Source organism: Sphaerodactylus townsendi, linkage group LG01, assembly GCF_021028975.2.
Source record: "Sphaerodactylus townsendi isolate TG3544 linkage group LG01, MPM_Stown_v2.3, whole genome shotgun sequence".
NCBI classification, from domain to species: domain Eukaryota; kingdom Metazoa; phylum Chordata; class Lepidosauria; order Squamata; family Sphaerodactylidae; genus Sphaerodactylus; species Sphaerodactylus townsendi.
Genome location: NC_059425.1, coordinates 184,593,437 through 184,611,792, shown reverse-complemented (window position 1 = coordinate 184,611,792; position 18,356 = coordinate 184,593,437). Strand labels below are relative to the sequence as shown.

The 18,356-nt window shown below is 71.6% G+C and overlaps 1 protein-coding gene across 1 annotated transcript in view; it reads right to left on the bottom strand.

Annotated features, from left to right (window-relative positions):
* Positions 1-11,862, bottom strand: part of LOC125438173 (kinesin-like protein KIF16B) — a 32,010-nt gene extending 20,148 nt beyond the window's left edge. The window contains exon 1 of the mRNA XM_048506419.1: positions 11,794-11,862. Coding sequence (XP_048362376.1) covers positions 11,794-11,862 — 69 coding nt within the window. The remainder of the gene's footprint in view (positions 1-11,793) is intronic.
* Between the last annotated feature and the right edge of the window lie 6,494 nt (positions 11,863-18,356).

Below are 18,356 nucleotides of genomic sequence, written 5' to 3'. Positions count from 1 at the left end.
CAAAGAATGCCAAGAAAAGTTGAAGAGAGCAGTAAAAGAGGAAGGCCCAACATGAGGAGGAGGAGGAGGAGGAGGAGGAGGAAGAGGAGGAGGAGGAGGAGGAGGAGGAGGAGGAGGAGGAGGAGGAGAAGAAGAAGAAGAAGAAGAAGAGTTGGATTTATATCCCCCCTTTCTCTCCTGTAGGAGACTCAAAGGGGCTTACAATCTCCTTTCCCTTCCCCCCCTCACAACAAACACCCTGTGAGGTAGGTGGGGCTGAGAGAGCTCCGAGAAGCTGTGACTAGCCCAAGGTCACCCAGCTGGCGTGTGTGGGAGTGTACAGGCTAATCTGACTTCCCCAGATAAGCCTCCACAGCTCAAGCGGCAGAGCTGGGAATCAAACCCGGTTCCTCCAGATTAGATACAAGAGCTCTTAACCTCCTACGCCACTGCTGCTCCTCAAAGGGGCTTACAAACTCCTTTCCCTTCCCCCCTCACAACAAACACCCTGTGAGGTAGGTAGGCGTGTGTGGGAGTGCACAGGCTAATCTGAATTCCCCAGATAAGCCTCCACAGCTCAGGCGGCAGAGCTGGGAATCAAGCCCGGTTCCTCCAGATAAGAGTACACCTGCTCTTAACCACTACGCCACGGCTGCTCACTACGCCACTGCTTATCGAGTCAATGAGATGGATTGACTCTATAAAGGAAGTCATTGGCCTCAGTTGGCAAGGCTGAGCAAGATATTAACAAGCGGACAGGGTCACCATAAGTGTGAAGCAACTTAAAGGCACTTGGCAAACACACACAATTTCCATAGTCTTTTAGGACTGTTTCTCATAGTATCATTTTGTACAGGGAAGTAAAACTTTGTGCCAGAGTGTAGTAAAAGCAGTTATGTTGTATGGCCTGCTTAGATAATTTGTGGAAGTTAACATCCAGTTAGCTAGCAGAGAACTGTTAACAGAGCACAGCGTTCGGCTGGGCAAATTTCTGCCTTCACTAACGCTAAGCCAAATAATGCCTTGCAAAAAGTAGAAACTGGAAATTATTCCATTCAATATGAAATTAAGAACATTAAGATATCCCTTCTGTTCTGTTCCCCAAGCAAGCTAAAATCAGGAGCCTTGCACTCGGCCACAACAGAATGTGAGACCCATGGACGAATGAGCAACAGTTCAAAAACGGTTGAATAATATTGAAAGTTTAGGACTCTGACTCCTCCCATGAAGTCTAACTAACAAAGAATACTTTCAATGCTGGAAACGATTGGAGATTATTGAAGAGCTTGAAGACAACAAGAAGAAGTAGAGTTTGGTTTTATATCCCCCCTTTCTCTCCTGTAGGAAACTCAAAGGGGCTTACAAACTCCTTGCCCTTCCCCCGTCACAACAAACACCCTGTGAGGTAGGTGGGGCTGAGAGAGCTCTGAAAAGCTGTGACTAGCCCAAGGTCACCCAGCTGGTGCGTGTGGGAGTGCACAGGCTAATCTGACTTCCCCAGATAAGCCTCCACAGCTCAGGCGGCAGAGCGGGGAATCAAACCTGGTTCCTCCAGATTAGAATGCACCTGCTCTTAACCACTATACCACTGCTGCTTGCTTCCAAGAAAGTCTGATCTGCTTCTTGCTACTTCTGAATTCTCCACGGTGTCCTCAAACTGGACTCTGTTTTTCCTGCAATCCTGTTGAAACTTGCTTACTATGGATCTCTAACACCTTATATGTAACATCTTTGACGTCTGTGGGGGGGGGGGGGGGTGGGGGGGGGGGGGGGTGGGGGGGGGGGGGGGTGGGGGGGGGGGGGGGTGGGGGGGGGGGGGGGTGGGGGGGGGGGGGGGTGGGGGGGGGGGGGGGTGGGGGGGGGGGGGGGTGGGGGGGGGGGGGGGTGGGGGGGGGGGGGGGTGGGGGGGGGGGGGGGTGGGGGGGGGGGGGGGTGGGGGGGGGGGGGGGTGGGGGGGGGGGGGGGTGGGGGGGGGGGGGGGTGGGGGGGGGGGGGGGTGGGGGGGGGGGGGGGTGGGGGGGGGGGGGGGTGGGGGGGGGGGGGGGTGGGGGGGGGGGGGGGTGGGGGGGGGGGGGGGTGGGGGGGGGGGGGGGTGGGGGGGGGGGGGGGTGGGGGGGGGGGGGGGTGGGGGGGGGGGGGGGTGGGGGGGGGGGGGGGTGGGGGGGGGGGGGGGTGGGGGGGGGGGGGGGTGGGGGGGGGGGGGGGTGGGGGGGGGGGGGGGTGGGGGGGGGGGGGGGTGGGGGGGGGGGGGGGTGGGGGGGGGGGGGGGTGGGGGGGGGGGGGGGTGGGGGGGGGGGGGGGTGGGGGGGGGGGGGGGTGGGGGGGGGGGGGGGTGGGGGGGGGGGGGGGTGGGGGGGGGGGGGGGTGGGGGGGGGGGGGGGTGGGGGGGGGGGGGGGTGGGGGGGGGGGGGGGTGGGGGGGGGGGGGGGTGGGGGGGGGGGGGGGTGGGGGGGGGGGGGGGTGGGGGGGGGGGGGGGTGGGGGGGGGGGGGGGTGGGGGGGGGGGGGGGTGGGGGGGGGGGGGGGTGGGGGGGGGGGGGGGTGGGGGGGGGGGGGGGTGGGGGGGGGGGGGGGTGGGGGGGGGGGGGGGTGGGGGGGGGGGGGGGTGGGGGGGGGGGGGGGTGGGGGGGGGGGGGGGTGGGGGGGGGGGGGGGTGGGGGGGGGGGGGGGTGGGGGGGGGGGGGGGTGGGGGGGGGGGGGGGTGGGGGGGGGGGGGGGTGGGGGGGGGGGGGGGTGGGGGGGGGGGGGGGTGGGGGGGGGGGGGGGTGGGGGGGGGGGGGGGTGGGGGGGGGGGGGGGTGGGGGGGGGGGGGGGTGGGGGGGGGGGGGGGTGGGGGGGGGGGGGGGTGGGGGGGGGGGGGGGTGGGGGGGGGGGGGGGTGGGGGGGGGGGGGGGTGGGGGGGGGGGGGGGTGGGGGGGGGGGGGGGTGGGGGGGGGGGGGGGTGGGGGGGGGGGGGGGTGGGGGGGGGGGGGGGTGGGGGGGGGGGGGGGTGGGGGGGGGGGGGGGTGGGGGGGGGGGGGGGTGGGGGGGGGGGGGGGTGGGGGGGGGGGGGGGTGGGGGGGGGGGGGGGTGGGGGGGGGGGGGGGTGGGGGGGGGGGGGGGTGGGGGGGGGGGGGGGTGGGGGGGGGGGGGGGTGGGGGGGGGGGGGGGTGGGGGGGGGGGGGGGTGGGGGGGGGGGGGGGTGGGGGGGGGGGGGGGTGGGGGGGGGGGGGGGTGGGGGGGGGGGGGGGTGGGGGGGGGGGGGGGTGGGGGGGGGGGGGGGTGGGGGGGGGGGGGGGTGGGGGGGGGGGGGGGTGGGGGGGGGGGGGGGTGGGGGGGGGGGGGGGTGGGGGGGGGGGGGGGTGGGGGGGGGGGGGGGTGGGGGGGGGGGGGGGTGGGGGGGGGGGGGGGTGGGGGGGGGGGGGGGTGGGGGGGGGGGGGGGTGGGGGGGGGGGGGGGTGGGGGGGGGGGGGGGTGGGGGGGGGGGGGGGTGGGGGGGGGGGGGGGTGGGGGGGGGGGGGGGTGGGGGGGGGGGGGGGTGGGGGGGGGGGGGGGTGGGGGGGGGGGGGGGTGGGGGGGGGGGGGGGTGGGGGGGGGGGGGGGTGGGGGGGGGGGGGGGTGGGGGGGGGGGGGGGTGGGGGGGGGGGGGGGTGGGGGGGGGGGGGGGTGGGGGGGGGGGGGGGTGGGGGGGGGGGGGGGTGGGGGGGGGGGGGGGTGGGGGGGGGGGGGGGTGGGGGGGGGGGGGGGTGGGGGGGGGGGGGGGTGGGGGGGGGGGGGGGTGGGGGGGGGGGGGGGTGGGGGGGGGGGGGGGTGGGGGGGGGGGGGGGTGGGGGGGGGGGGGGGTGGGGGGGGGGGGGGGTGGGGGGGGGGGGGGGTGGGGGGGGGGGGGGGTGGGGGGGGGGGGGGGTGGGGGGGGGGGGGGGTGGGGGGGGGGGGGGGTGGGGGGGGGGGGGGGTGGGGGGGGGGGGGGGTGGGGGGGGGGGGGGGTGGGGGGGGGGGGGGGTGGGGGGGGGGGGGGGTGGGGGGGGGGGGGGGTGGGGGGGGGGGGGGGTGGGGGGGGGGGGGGGTGGGGGGGGGGGGGGGTGGGGGGGGGGGGGGGTGGGGGGGGGGGGGGGTGGGGGGGGGGGGGGGTGGGGGGGGGGGGGGGTGGGGGGGGGGGGGGGTGGGGGGGGGGGGGGGTGGGGGGGGGGGGGGGTGGGGGGGGGGGGGGGTGGGGGGGGGGGGGGGTGGGGGGGGGGGGGGGTGGGGGGGGGGGGGGGTGGGGGGGGGGGGGGGTGGGGGGGGGGGGGGGTGGGGGGGGGGGGGGGTGGGGGGGGGGGGGGGTGGGGGGGGGGGGGGGTGGGGGGGGGGGGGGGTGGGGGGGGGGGGGGGTGGGGGGGGGGGGGGGTGGGGGGGGGGGGGGGTGGGGGGGGGGGGGGGTGGGGGGGGGGGGGGGTGGGGGGGGGGGGGGGTGGGGGGGGGGGGGGGTGGGGGGGGGGGGGGGTGGGGGGGGGGGGGGGTGGGGGGGGGGGGGGGTGGGGGGGGGGGGGGGTGGGGGGGGGGGGGGGTGGGGGGGGGGGGGGGTGGGGGGGGGGGGGGGTGGGGGGGGGGGGGGGTGGGGGGGGGGGGGGGTGGGGGGGGGGGGGGGTGGGGGGGGGGGGGGGTGGGGGGGGGGGGGGGTGGGGGGGGGGGGGGGTGGGGGGGGGGGGGGGTGGGGGGGGGGGGGGGTGGGGGGGGGGGGGGGTGGGGGGGGGGGGGGGTGGGGGGGGGGGGGGGTGGGGGGGGGGGGGGGTGGGGGGGGGGGGGGGTGGGGGGGGGGGGGGGTGGGGGGGGGGGGGGGTGGGGGGGGGGGGGGGTGGGGGGGGGGGGGGGTGGGGGGGGGGGGGGGTGGGGGGGGGGGGGGGTGGGGGGGGGGGGGGGTGGGGGGGGGGGGGGGTGGGGGGGGGGGGGGGTGGGGGGGGGGGGGGGTGGGGGGGGGGGGGGGTGGGGGGGGGGGGGGGTGGGGGGGGGGGGGGGTGGGGGGGGGGGGGGGTGGGGGGGGGGGGGGGTGGGGGGGGGGGGGGGTGGGGGGGGGGGGGGGTGGGGGGGGGGGGGGGTGGGGGGGGGGGGGGGTGGGGGGGGGGGGGGGTGGGGGGGGGGGGGGGTGGGGGGGGGGGGGGGTGGGGGGGGGGGGGGGTGGGGGGGGGGGGGGGTGGGGGGGGGGGGGGGTGGGGGGGGGGGGGGGTGGGGGGGGGGGGGGGTGGGGGGGGGGGGGGGTGGGGGGGGGGGGGGGTGGGGGGGGGGGGGGGTGGGGGGGGGGGGGGGTGGGGGGGGGGGGGGGTGGGGGGGGGGGGGGGTGGGGGGGGGGGGGGGTGGGGGGGGGGGGGGGTGGGGGGGGGGGGGGGTGGGGGGGGGGGGGGGTGGGGGGGGGGGGGGGTGGGGGGGGGGGGGGGTGGGGGGGGGGGGGGGTGGGGGGGGGGGGGGGTGGGGGGGGGGGGGGGTGGGGGGGGGGGGGGGTGGGGGGGGGGGGGGGTGGGGGGGGGGGGGGGTGGGGGGGGGGGGGGGTGGGGGGGGGGGGGGGTGGGGGGGGGGGGGGGTGGGGGGGGGGGGGGGTGGGGGGGGGGGGGGGTGGGGGGGGGGGGGGGTGGGGGGGGGGGGGGGTGGGGGGGGGGGGGGGTGGGGGGGGGGGGGGGTGGGGGGGGGGGGGGGTGGGGGGGGGGGGGGGTGGGGGGGGGGGGGGGTGGGGGGGGGGGGGGGTGGGGGGGGGGGGGGGTGGGGGGGGGGGGGGGTGGGGGGGGGGGGGGGTGGGGGGGGGGGGGGGTGGGGGGGGGGGGGGGTGGGGGGGGGGGGGGGTGGGGGGGGGGGGGGGTGGGGGGGGGGGGGGGTGGGGGGGGGGGGGGGTGGGGGGGGGGGGGGGTGGGGGGGGGGGGGGGTGGGGGGGGGGGGGGGTGGGGGGGGGGGGGGGTGGGGGGGGGGGGGGGTGGGGGGGGGGGGGGGTGGGGGGGGGGGGGGGTGGGGGGGGGGGGGGGTGGGGGGGGGGGGGGGTGGGGGGGGGGGGGGGTGGGGGGGGGGGGGGGTGGGGGGGGGGGGGGGTGGGGGGGGGGGGGGGTGGGGGGGGGGGGGGGTGGGGGGGGGGGGGGGTGGGGGGGGGGGGGGGTGGGGGGGGGGGGGGGTGGGGGGGGGGGGGGGTGGGGGGGGGGGGGGGTGGGGGGGGGGGGGGGTGGGGGGGGGGGGGGGTGGGGGGGGGGGGGGGTGGGGGGGGGGGGGGGTGGGGGGGGGGGGGGGTGGGGGGGGGGGGGGGTGGGGGGGGGGGGGGGTGGGGGGGGGGGGGGGTGGGGGGGGGGGGGGGTGGGGGGGGGGGGGGGTGGGGGGGGGGGGGGGTGGGGGGGGGGGGGGGTGGGGGGGGGGGGGGGTGGGGGGGGGGGGGGGTGGGGGGGGGGGGGGGTGGGGGGGGGGGGGGGTGGGGGGGGGGGGGGGTGGGGGGGGGGGGGGGTGGGGGGGGGGGGGGGTGGGGGGGGGGGGGGGTGGGGGGGGGGGGGGGTGGGGGGGGGGGGGGGTGGGGGGGGGGGGGGGTGGGGGGGGGGGGGGGTGGGGGGGGGGGGGGGTGGGGGGGGGGGGGGGTGGGGGGGGGGGGGGGTGGGGGGGGGGGGGGGTGGGGGGGGGGGGGGGTGGGGGGGGGGGGGGGTGGGGGGGGGGGGGGGTGGGGGGGGGGGGGGGTGGGGGGGGGGGGGGGTGGGGGGGGGGGGGGGTGGGGGGGGGGGGGGGTGGGGGGGGGGGGGGGTGGGGGGGGGGGGGGGTGGGGGGGGGGGGGGGTGGGGGGGGGGGGGGGTGGGGGGGGGGGGGGGTGGGGGGGGGGGGGGGTGGGGGGGGGGGGGGGTGGGGGGGGGGGGGGGTGGGGGGGGGGGGGGGTGGGGGGGGGGGGGGGTGGGGGGGGGGGGGGGTGGGGGGGGGGGGGGGTGGGGGGGGGGGGGGGTGGGGGGGGGGGGGGGTGGGGGGGGGGGGGGGTGGGGGGGGGGGGGGGTGGGGGGGGGGGGGGGTGGGGGGGGGGGGGGGTGGGGGGGGGGGGGGGTGGGGGGGGGGGGGGGTGGGGGGGGGGGGGGGTGGGGGGGGGGGGGGGTGGGGGGGGGGGGGGGTGGGGGGGGGGGGGGGTGGGGGGGGGGGGGGGTGGGGGGGGGGGGGGGTGGGGGGGGGGGGGGGTGGGGGGGGGGGGGGGTGGGGGGGGGGGGGGGTGGGGGGGGGGGGGGGTGGGGGGGGGGGGGGGTGGGGGGGGGGGGGGGTGGGGGGGGGGGGGGGTGGGGGGGGGGGGGGGTGGGGGGGGGGGGGGGTGGGGGGGGGGGGGGGTGGGGGGGGGGGGGGGTGGGGGGGGGGGGGGGTGGGGGGGGGGGGGGGTGGGGGGGGGGGGGGGTGGGGGGGGGGGGGGGTGGGGGGGGGGGGGGGTGGGGGGGGGGGGGGGTGGGGGGGGGGGGGGGTGGGGGGGGGGGGGGGTGGGGGGGGGGGGGGGTGGGGGGGGGGGGGGGTGGGGGGGGGGGGGGGTGGGGGGGGGGGGGGGTGGGGGGGGGGGGGGGTGGGGGGGGGGGGGGGTGGGGGGGGGGGGGGGTGGGGGGGGGGGGGGGTGGGGGGGGGGGGGGGTGGGGGGGGGGGGGGGTGGGGGGGGGGGGGGGTGGGGGGGGGGGGGGGTGGGGGGGGGGGGGGGTGGGGGGGGGGGGGGGTGGGGGGGGGGGGGGGTGGGGGGGGGGGGGGGTGGGGGGGGGGGGGGGTGGGGGGGGGGGGGGGTGGGGGGGGGGGGGGGTGGGGGGGGGGGGGGGTGGGGGGGGGGGGGGGTGGGGGGGGGGGGGGGTGGGGGGGGGGGGGGGTGGGGGGGGGGGGGGGTGGGGGGGGGGGGGGGTGGGGGGGGGGGGGGGTGGGGGGGGGGGGGGGTGGGGGGGGGGGGGGGTGGGGGGGGGGGGGGGTGGGGGGGGGGGGGGGTGGGGGGGGGGGGGGGTGGGGGGGGGGGGGGGTGGGGGGGGGGGGGGGTGGGGGGGGGGGGGGGTGGGGGGGGGGGGGGGTGGGGGGGGGGGGGGGTGGGGGGGGGGGGGGGTGGGGGGGGGGGGGGGTGGGGGGGGGGGGGGGTGGGGGGGGGGGGGGGTGGGGGGGGGGGGGGGTGGGGGGGGGGGGGGGTGGGGGGGGGGGGGGGTGGGGGGGGGGGGGGGTGGGGGGGGGGGGGGGTGGGGGGGGGGGGGGGTGGGGGGGGGGGGGGGTGGGGGGGGGGGGGGGTGGGGGGGGGGGGGGGTGGGGGGGGGGGGGGGTGGGGGGGGGGGGGGGTGGGGGGGGGGGGGGGTGGGGGGGGGGGGGGGTGGGGGGGGGGGGGGGTGGGGGGGGGGGGGGGTGGGGGGGGGGGGGGGTGGGGGGGGGGGGGGGTGGGGGGGGGGGGGGGTGGGGGGGGGGGGGGGTGGGGGGGGGGGGGGGTGGGGGGGGGGGGGGGTGGGGGGGGGGGGGGGTGGGGGGGGGGGGGGGTGGGGGGGGGGGGGGGTGGGGGGGGGGGGGGGTGGGGGGGGGGGGGGGTGGGGGGGGGGGGGGGTGGGGGGGGGGGGGGGTGGGGGGGGGGGGGGGTGGGGGGGGGGGGGGGTGGGGGGGGGGGGGGGTGGGGGGGGGGGGGGGTGGGGGGGGGGGGGGGTGGGGGGGGGGGGGGGTGGGGGGGGGGGGGGGTGGGGGGGGGGGGGGGTGGGGGGGGGGGGGGGTGGGGGGGGGGGGGGGTGGGGGGGGGGGGGGGTGGGGGGGGGGGGGGGTGGGGGGGGGGGGGGGTGGGGGGGGGGGGGGGTGGGGGGGGGGGGGGGTGGGGGGGGGGGGGGGTGGGGGGGGGGGGGGGTGGGGGGGGGGGGGGGTGGGGGGGGGGGGGGGTGGGGGGGGGGGGGGGTGGGGGGGGGGGGGGGTGGGGGGGGGGGGGGGTGGGGGGGGGGGGGGGTGGGGGGGGGGGGGGGTGGGGGGGGGGGGGGGTGGGGGGGGGGGGGGGTGGGGGGGGGGGGGGGTGGGGGGGGGGGGGGGTGGGGGGGGGGGGGGGTGGGGGGGGGGGGGGGTGGGGGGGGGGGGGGGTGGGGGGGGGGGGGGGTGGGGGGGGGGGGGGGTGGGGGGGGGGGGGGGTGGGGGGGGGGGGGGGTGGGGGGGGGGGGGGGTGGGGGGGGGGGGGGGTGGGGGGGGGGGGGGGTGGGGGGGGGGGGGGGTGGGGGGGGGGGGGGGTGGGGGGGGGGGGGGGTGGGGGGGGGGGGGGGTGGGGGGGGGGGGGGGTGGGGGGGGGGGGGGGTGGGGGGGGGGGGGGGTGGGGGGGGGGGGGGGTGGGGGGGGGGGGGGGTGGGGGGGGGGGGGGGTGGGGGGGGGGGGGGGTGGGGGGGGGGGGGGGTGGGGGGGGGGGGGGGTGGGGGGGGGGGGGGGTGGGGGGGGGGGGGGGTGGGGGGGGGGGGGGGTGGGGGGGGGGGGGGGTGGGGGGGGGGGGGGGTGGGGGGGGGGGGGGGTGGGGGGGGGGGGGGGTGGGGGGGGGGGGGGGTGGGGGGGGGGGGGGGTGGGGGGGGGGGGGGGTGGGGGGGGGGGGGGGTGGGGGGGGGGGGGGGTGGGGGGGGGGGGGGGTGGGGGGGGGGGGGGGTGGGGGGGGGGGGGGGTGGGGGGGGGGGGGGGTGGGGGGGGGGGGGGGTGGGGGGGGGGGGGGGTGGGGGGGGGGGGGGGTGGGGGGGGGGGGGGGTGGGGGGGGGGGGGGGTGGGGGGGGGGGGGGGTGGGGGGGGGGGGGGGTGGGGGGGGGGGGGGGTGGGGGGGGGGGGGGGTGGGGGGGGGGGGGGGTGGGGGGGGGGGGGGGTGGGGGGGGGGGGGGGTGGGGGGGGGGGGGGGTGGGGGGGGGGGGGGGTGGGGGGGGGGGGGGGTGGGGGGGGGGGGGGGTGGGGGGGGGGGGGGGTGGGGGGGGGGGGGGGTGGGGGGGGGGGGGGGTGGGGGGGGGGGGGGGTGGGGGGGGGGGGGGGTGGGGGGGGGGGGGGGTGGGGGGGGGGGGGGGTGGGGGGGGGGGGGGGTGGGGGGGGGGGGGGGTGGGGGGGGGGGGGGGTGGGGGGGGGGGGGGGTGGGGGGGGGGGGGGGTGGGGGGGGGGGGGGGTGGGGGGGGGGGGGGGTGGGGGGGGGGGGGGGTGGGGGGGGGGGGGGGTGGGGGGGGGGGGGGGTGGGGGGGGGGGGGGGTGGGGGGGGGGGGGGGTGGGGGGGGGGGGGGGTGGGGGGGGGGGGGGGTGGGGGGGGGGGGGGGTGGGGGGGGGGGGGGGTGGGGGGGGGGGGGGGTGGGGGGGGGGGGGGGTGGGGGGGGGGGGGGGTGGGGGGGGGGGGGGGTGGGGGGGGGGGGGGGTGGGGGGGGGGGGGGGTGGGGGGGGGGGGGGGTGGGGGGGGGGGGGGGTGGGGGGGGGGGGGGGTGGGGGGGGGGGGGGGTGGGGGGGGGGGGGGGTGGGGGGGGGGGGGGGTGGGGGGGGGGGGGGGTGGGGGGGGGGGGGGGTGGGGGGGGGGGGGGGTGGGGGGGGGGGGGGGTGGGGGGGGGGGGGGGTGGGGGGGGGGGGGGGTGGGGGGGGGGGGGGGTGGGGGGGGGGGGGGGTGGGGGGGGGGGGGGGTGGGGGGGGGGGGGGGTGGGGGGGGGGGGGGGTGGGGGGGGGGGGGGGTGGGGGGGGGGGGGGGTGGGGGGGGGGGGGGGTGGGGGGGGGGGGGGGTGGGGGGGGGGGGGGGTGGGGGGGGGGGGGGGTGGGGGGGGGGGGGGGTGGGGGGGGGGGGGGGTGGGGGGGGGGGGGGGTGGGGGGGGGGGGGGGTGGGGGGGGGGGGGGGTGGGGGGGGGGGGGGGTGGGGGGGGGGGGGGGTGGGGGGGGGGGGGGGTGGGGGGGGGGGGGGGTGGGGGGGGGGGGGGGTGGGGGGGGGGGGGGGTGGGGGGGGGGGGGGGTGGGGGGGGGGGGGGGTGGGGGGGGGGGGGGGTGGGGGGGGGGGGGGGTGGGGGGGGGGGGGGGTGGGGGGGGGGGGGGGTGGGGGGGGGGGGGGGTGGGGGGGGGGGGGGGTGGGGGGGGGGGGGGGTGGGGGGGGGGGGGGGTGGGGGGGGGGGGGGGTGGGGGGGGGGGGGGGTGGGGGGGGGGGGGGGTGGGGGGGGGGGGGGGTGGGGGGGGGGGGGGGTGGGGGGGGGGGGGGGTGGGGGGGGGGGGGGGTGGGGGGGGGGGGGGGTGGGGGGGGGGGGGGGTGGGGGGGGGGGGGGGTGGGGGGGGGGGGGGGTGGGGGGGGGGGGGGGTGGGGGGGGGGGGGGGTGGGGGGGGGGGGGGGTGGGGGGGGGGGGGGGTGGGGGGGGGGGGGGGTGGGGGGGGGGGGGGGTGGGGGGGGGGGGGGGTGGGGGGGGGGGGGGGTGGGGGGGGGGGGGGGTGGGGGGGGGGGGGGGTGGGGGGGGGGGGGGGTGGGGGGGGGGGGGGGTGGGGGGGGGGGGGGGTGGGGGGGGGGGGGGGTGGGGGGGGGGGGGGGTGGGGGGGGGGGGGGGTGGGGGGGGGGGGGGGTGGGGGGGGGGGGGGGTGGGGGGGGGGGGGGGTGGGGGGGGGGGGGGGTGGGGGGGGGGGGGGGTGGGGGGGGGGGGGGGTGGGGGGGGGGGGGGGGGGGGGGGGGGGGGGGTGGGGGGGGGGGGGGGGGGGGGGGGGGGGGGGGGGGGGGCGGGGGGGTGGGTGGAGGGGGGGGGAGGAGGGGGGGGGGGGGGGGGGGGGGGGCGGGGGTGGGGCGGGCGGGGGGGGGGGGGGGGGGGGGCGGGGGGAGGGGGGGGGGGGGAGGGGGGGGGGGGGGGGGGGGGGGGGGTAGTCCATAACATCTGGAGTGCCAAAGGTTCTTCACCACTGCCATAGGGACTAATGAGATACAAGCTCATACCCCGGAAACCTTGTTGCTCTCCAAGGTGCTGGTGGACTCAATTCTAGCTCTTCGACTGCAGGCTGCCATGTCTGCCCTCTGAAACAAGAGGACAGCATCCTAAATCTTTTAATAAAGAGAGATGTCTGCAGGCGTTACCAGGCTTTGTTCTGTCCTGAATTCCCATTGTCAGAAAAGATCAGAGACGTCTTCGTCAAAACACATCCTCTCATTTAGCTCCAGCTTCCCCTGAAGATTGAACGCCTCCTTTGAATTCAAACCGCACTGGGAATTTTGAACCGAATAAGTGAGCAGCCTTGTGAAAATTTCTCCAGTTTGTGCTTATTAATTCCGGTGAGATTAGAGCGGGGTACGTCAGTATATTGCACCGTCATTCTCATTAATGCTCATATAGGCCCTAGAAATGGCAGGCTCCCAGAAGTATAGTGTTTATGTTAGGTCACCAAGTATGTAGGAGGAATTTTTGGCAGGTTTATTTACTCCAAATCCAAATCCAAAACCTGTATTAGGCATAAAACCGGTGTGTGTCAAGAATTCCAAATACAATAAGAAGATCATTATTGCGCAACTTTCAGTACACAGAGTAAAACTGTAGCAACAGCTTCAGAGATTTCAACATTGGAGTTATTTAGAAGCTTAGCCATTTTTATCTTATCAGAAAGGAGCATAAATCCTGTTGGTAATACAGTTCTCAAATCAGTTCTGATGTTGTATTTTGAACAGTGAAGCAGAATATGAGAAAGTGAATCAGTTGTATCAGGACAAAATCGACAGCAACATTCATTTTGTGGAATGCTAGAGAAGCGACCTTGAAGATGTACTGACGGAAAAGAGTTACACCTTGCTGTAGTCATGACCCACCTGCAATTGTAATTAACAAGTTGTTCCAGGTATATAGCAGGGCTAGATTTCTGAGGGATAATCCCAAAGAATATTATCTCAGAGGAGACGTCTGAGGGGGGATATGATTGAAGTCTATAAAATTATGCATGGGGTAGAAAATGTTGACAGAGAGAAATTTTTCTCTCTTTCTCACAATACTAGAACCAGGGGGCCTTCATTGAAAATGCTGGGGGGAAGAATTAGGACTAATAAAAGGAAACACTTCTTCACGCAACATGTGATTGGTGTTTGGACTATGCTGCCACAGGAGGTGGTGATGGCCACTAACCTGGATAGCTTTAAAAGGGGCTTGGACAGATTTATGGAGGAGAAGTCGATCTATGGCTACCAATCTTGATCCGCCTTGATCTCAGATTGCAAATGCCTTAGCAGACCAGGTGCTCAGGAGCAGCAGCAGCAGAAGGCCATTGCTTTCACCTCCTGCATGTGAGCTCCCAAAGGCACCTGGTGGGCCACTGCGAGTAGCAGAGTGCTGGACTAGATGGACTCTGGTCTGATCCAGCAGGCCAGTTCTTATGCTCTTATGTTCTTAATATTGGAGAGCAAGAGCTTTGCGCTTTGCTCAGGAGAAATTGATATTCTTGATTGAATAATCTAGTCTTTATGGTCTATTTACTCCTAGAGTGGACTGTTGGAAGAATTTTTACAGCAGCAGCAGAAGAGGTGGAGGAGGAGTAATAGTTTGGATTTATACCCCATTTTTCTCAATTGAAAGGAGTCTCAAAGCGACTTACAAACTGCTTCCCTTCCTCTTCCCACAACAGACACCTTGTGGGATAGGTAGCGCTTAAAGCGTTTGGAGAGAAGTATGATTGGCCCAAGGTCATCTAGCAGGCTTCATGTGGAGGAGTGGGGAATCAAACAGGGTTCTCCAGATTAGAGACAGCACCATGCTGGCTGTCTCAATAAACTCTGTGGTATTTTTAATCCCAATATGTTAGATGCATTTGTATGTTTATATGCTCCATTAGTGTTGTTTTCATTTATGCTGTGCACCGCCCAGAGCCCTTCGGGGGAGGGGCGGTATATAAAATTGATAAACTAAATAAATAGGGTGCTGTGTGGTTTCCGGGCTGTATGGCCGTGTTCCAGCAGCATTCTCTCCTGACGTTTCGCCTGCATCTGTGGCTGGCATCTTCAGAGGACCTGATAGTAGGAATGGAAAGCAAGTGGAGTATATATACTGTGAGGTCAAAAGGTGAGGCCCTCTGAATAGAGTAGCCTGGCATGTGAGTCACAAAGAAGTCTGTAGCCTGGGAGTAACAATGAAGATAGCAAGGTCAATAGGTGAATGCATCTGAATAGAAGTATCCTGGTCTTTGTTCCCTTTGATTGCTATCGTCTATAGTTGTCCTGTGTTTGTGTGGAGCTGATTAGTCACTGTCTTGATTCTAGAGTTTTTCAACACTGGCAGCCAAATTCTGTTCATTTTCATGGTTTCTTCCTTCCTGTTGAAGTTGTCCATGTGCTTGTGAATTTCAATGGCTTCTCTGTGTAGTCTGACGTAGTGGTTGTCAGAGTGGTCCAGAATAAATAAATTTGGGACAGAAAAACTACTCCATTTGCAAAATGTATAGATTTATTTCCAATGTATTGTTGTTTTTAACCCCGAGTGCTTTTTGTTTACAGACAGCAAACTGTGAAGGGTATGTGGCTATATTTTAAGGACATTGTTATAACGATAGAGGTGACCATTTCCCAAGAGCAAACAAAAGTTCTACAGCCTCTTCTGTTTGCATTCGCCGCCCCCCCCCCCCCCGCAACAAAGTACAACTGGGATAAGAAATAAACTTGCAGGCTATTGGCAGAGTTTAAAACATTTATTTTTAACCCCTCCTTCCAGTCTTTCTCACTGTTTTCAATATCTATTTACCTGTAAGTCATTGCTTGTAACTTCCTTCCTATATGATGTGTCAAGCCCCCAGATCTGGGCCAATACCAGACTCAGTGATTACAATCAGAAGTCTTTTATTGTCAGACAGCGGTGTAGCCCAAGATGCCAATTCTAAACATCGGCTCTTCTAGCATCTCTTTTAATGCCCGAAAGGTCCTCCCAGGTCTCCCCCCCCCTTCATTCTGGCCCCAGAAACATCCAAGCAAAACCGTACAAAGCAAAAAGGTGACGATAGTTCATTCTCAAGCTGACAGGAGGGGCCTCAGCTCAACTGGCGCACGGGCCCAATCTACATACTACAGGTTACAAATGACAAAGGCAGCAGGAAGCCACAATTGGAGGAAGCATATTAACATAGCAGAAACCTTAGCCCTGCCTGACATGATGCTTGCTGCAGTTTTAGAGTGCGCCCACAAGGGGACTCCCCATGTGGAATACAGGAAGGCCTGGGATTCAAGGGGAACATCCACGTGATGTCACATCCTGAGCACAACTGCAGTTCGTGAGACTTTGCTTTTTCAATCTGGAGAAAAACTTAGCTGCTCCTTTGTTCTTTGGGCTCTGCGTATTCCTTCCAGCTGTCCCCAGGTGGCAATGTGGCTTGGTTGAAATCCATTTAAGAGCTGTTACCTACACTTGAGAGCCAGCATGGTGTAGTGGTTAAGGTGTCAGCCTAGGATCTGGGATCTCCAGGTTCAAATCCTCACTCTGCCATGGAAACTTTCTGAGGGACCTTACCAGTGGTGGGATCCAAAATTTTTAGTAACAGGTTCCCATGGTGGTGGGATTCAAACAGTGGCGTAGCACCAGTGGGGCTGGGCGGGACACGACGGGGGCGTGGCCAGGCATTCCGGGGGCGGGGCATTAATAATTTATCTGTTACTGTAAAAAACACTTACTGTAAAAAAAAGGTTGCTAATTTCCAGCTGGTATCTTTCTGTCTATAATTTAAACTCATTATAGCAAGTCCTATCGTCTACTGCCAACAGAAACAACTACTTCTCCTCCAATTGACTGCCTGTCAAATACTTAATACTTTCAAATACTTAATTTTGTTTCTAGAAATCAAAAGAAGGAGACTTTCCTTAAACAAGGAACTTTACCATATTTCTAAAACATGTTTTTAAAACAGCCCAATAGAGAGAATTATCCCGTTTTCTACCTTCACTAACCGGCCACATAGGAAACAACAGGACTTCATGATTTTTGGACCTAATGGAATTTCTAATGGAAAAGCAGACCCAGTTAGTAACCCCCTCTCGGCACATGCAAATAATTAGTAACCCACTCTCGGGAACTGGTGAGAACCTGCTGGATCCCACCTCTGGACCTTACGCCAGCCACATACTCTCAGCCTCAACCCTGGCAAGTATTTGGATGGGGGGACCTCCAAGGAATACCAGGGGCGCGACATGGAGGCAGGCAATGGCAAGCCATTTCTGAACGCATCTTACCTTGAAACCCCTACCGCCATGGTGGTGAACCTTTGGCATTCCAGATGTTATGGACTACAATTCCCATCAGCCCTGCCAGCATGGCCAATTGGCCATGCTGGCAGGGGCTGATTGGAATTGTAGTCCATAACATCTGGAGTGCCAAAGGTTCACCACCACTGCCCTACCGGGTCACCATAAGTCAGCTGTAGTTGACAGCAACACCCGCCCTCAAAGAACCTGCCCGAGATGTAACTGAAGGTAGATAACAGCCACAAGACCAGAATTAAACATTCTTTAGCGTAGAGCCAGTGCTCACAATAGCTGGGAGGATTCAAGCAGTCAGACTTTAAATGAGAGGGTTTTTTGATAACCCTCTGCTTATTTTCTGTCTGCTGACCTGGCTCTTCCTGTGTCAGCCCTCCTGATGGCTCCTTCTCCCAAGAATAACTCCGTGCTTCCATCTGTGAGGGTAGCAGCCATTGCAGCTCAGCCTTTCCCTGTCCCTGTTCCAAAATTATGAAATTATGGTTCTAAGTAGGTTACACATTCCTCTTTATTGGGATTTGGGAGACTAATTTGGCGCTTTCCTGGTGGGTGTTTGCATTGAGTTGGTTTTAATTTTGGCAGTTTTTTCTGTTTTTGTTTTGTTCTGTGGTTGTAATTTAGGCTATAGGTTTAGTGCTTTATTTAAAATGTTTCTGTGCCACCTTTTTAACTGAACAGGGCCCCCAAGGTTGGCAAATGTCAAAACACATTACACTTCAAAGAGGTTTCACTTATTCCTTGCTGGAGTAAGAAGAAGAGTTGAATTTATACCCCCCTATCTCTCCTGTAGGAGACTCAAAGGGGCTTACAAACACCTTTCCCTTCCCCCCTCCCAACAAACATCCTGTGAGGTAGGTGGGGCTGAGAGAGCTGTGACTAGCCCAAGGTGACCCAGCTGGAGTGCATTGGAGTACACAGGCTAATCTGAATTCCCCAGATAAGCCTCCACAGTTCAGGCGGCAGAGCGGGGAATCAAACCCAGTTCCTCCAGATTAGAGTACACCTGCTCTTAACCACAACGCCACTGCTGCTCTAAGTAAGTGCCATTTAGACATTTTAAACCTACATAATATTGCTGCTTGTCTTGCCGGATAGGTTTTAAAAGAAAAGAATTATGGAAGGAGTAACTGGGTTGCGCCTTTGCACTTGGTGACTTATGACCTTCCATTCTTAAAGAGAGCCAGAATGGCCGAATGGTTAAAGTGTTTGACTAGGAACTGGGGAATCCAGGTTCGAAACCCCATTCTACCATGGAAACTTGCTGGCTGACCTTGGTCCGGTTCCACATTCTCAGCCTCAGTTCTGACAAGTATTTGGATGGGAGATCTCTAAGGGATACCAGGGGTGTGTGATACAGAGGCAGGAAATGGCCTCTGAACGTCTCTTGCCTCAAAAATCTTAAGGGGTTGCCATATGTCAGCCGTAACTTGACAGCAAAAAACCCACTTAAATACCAAAGTAGAAAAATTCCCCCTTAAGTACTGGTGATCATGAACCCAGTGGCACTACTTGAACTGTGGATCTCCATATCTGGCCAACTGTGGAGGATATCTTCTGGTTATCTAATTCCAGGAACAATATTTTCCCCTGTTCCCTCTGGATCATCAGATTCTTATTTGTCAGTGGCTAGGAGGAGAGAAAGGAGTTGTGCCTTCTGTTCCTATTATCTTTACAACCCTCTTAGACAGCACAACTATGGTTATTTATTAATACACCCTGACCCTCGACGGGTTGTTATTAGACCTGCCTTTGTGGCTTTATCTGCCTTCTTGGAAATGCTTTTGTGCCGTGATTTGGCTGCTTGCTGTTTAGAATGGTGTGAAAAAGCTTTGAAATCCCACATAAGATGTTGACTTCCCTGACCCCATCTGCTGTGTGCTGTCTTCCCAAATGTCACCAGCTTTGTGCAAAATTTGTGCCCCGATGAACTATGCCTTTTTAAAAAAGAAGATCTTCTGTTTTCATTTGACTTGTTAAAACTGCTCAGCTGTCTTGGGACTTTTCGTCAGTGTGACAAAATTTCCAGTTGGGAAGGAAAGACAATGGCTTCTTTATTTGTCAGAGTTTCGTAACTGGGTATTAGCTGTGAGATTTAAAGTTTTACCTTAAGAAGAAGAAGAGTTGGATTTATATCCCCCCTTTCTCTCCTGTAGGAGACTCAAAGGGACTTAAAAACTCCTTTCCCTTCCCCCCTCACAACAGACACCCTGTGAGGTAGGTGGGGCTGAGAGAGCTCCATAGAGCTGTGACTAGCCCAAGGTCAGCCAGCTGGCGTGTGTTGGAGT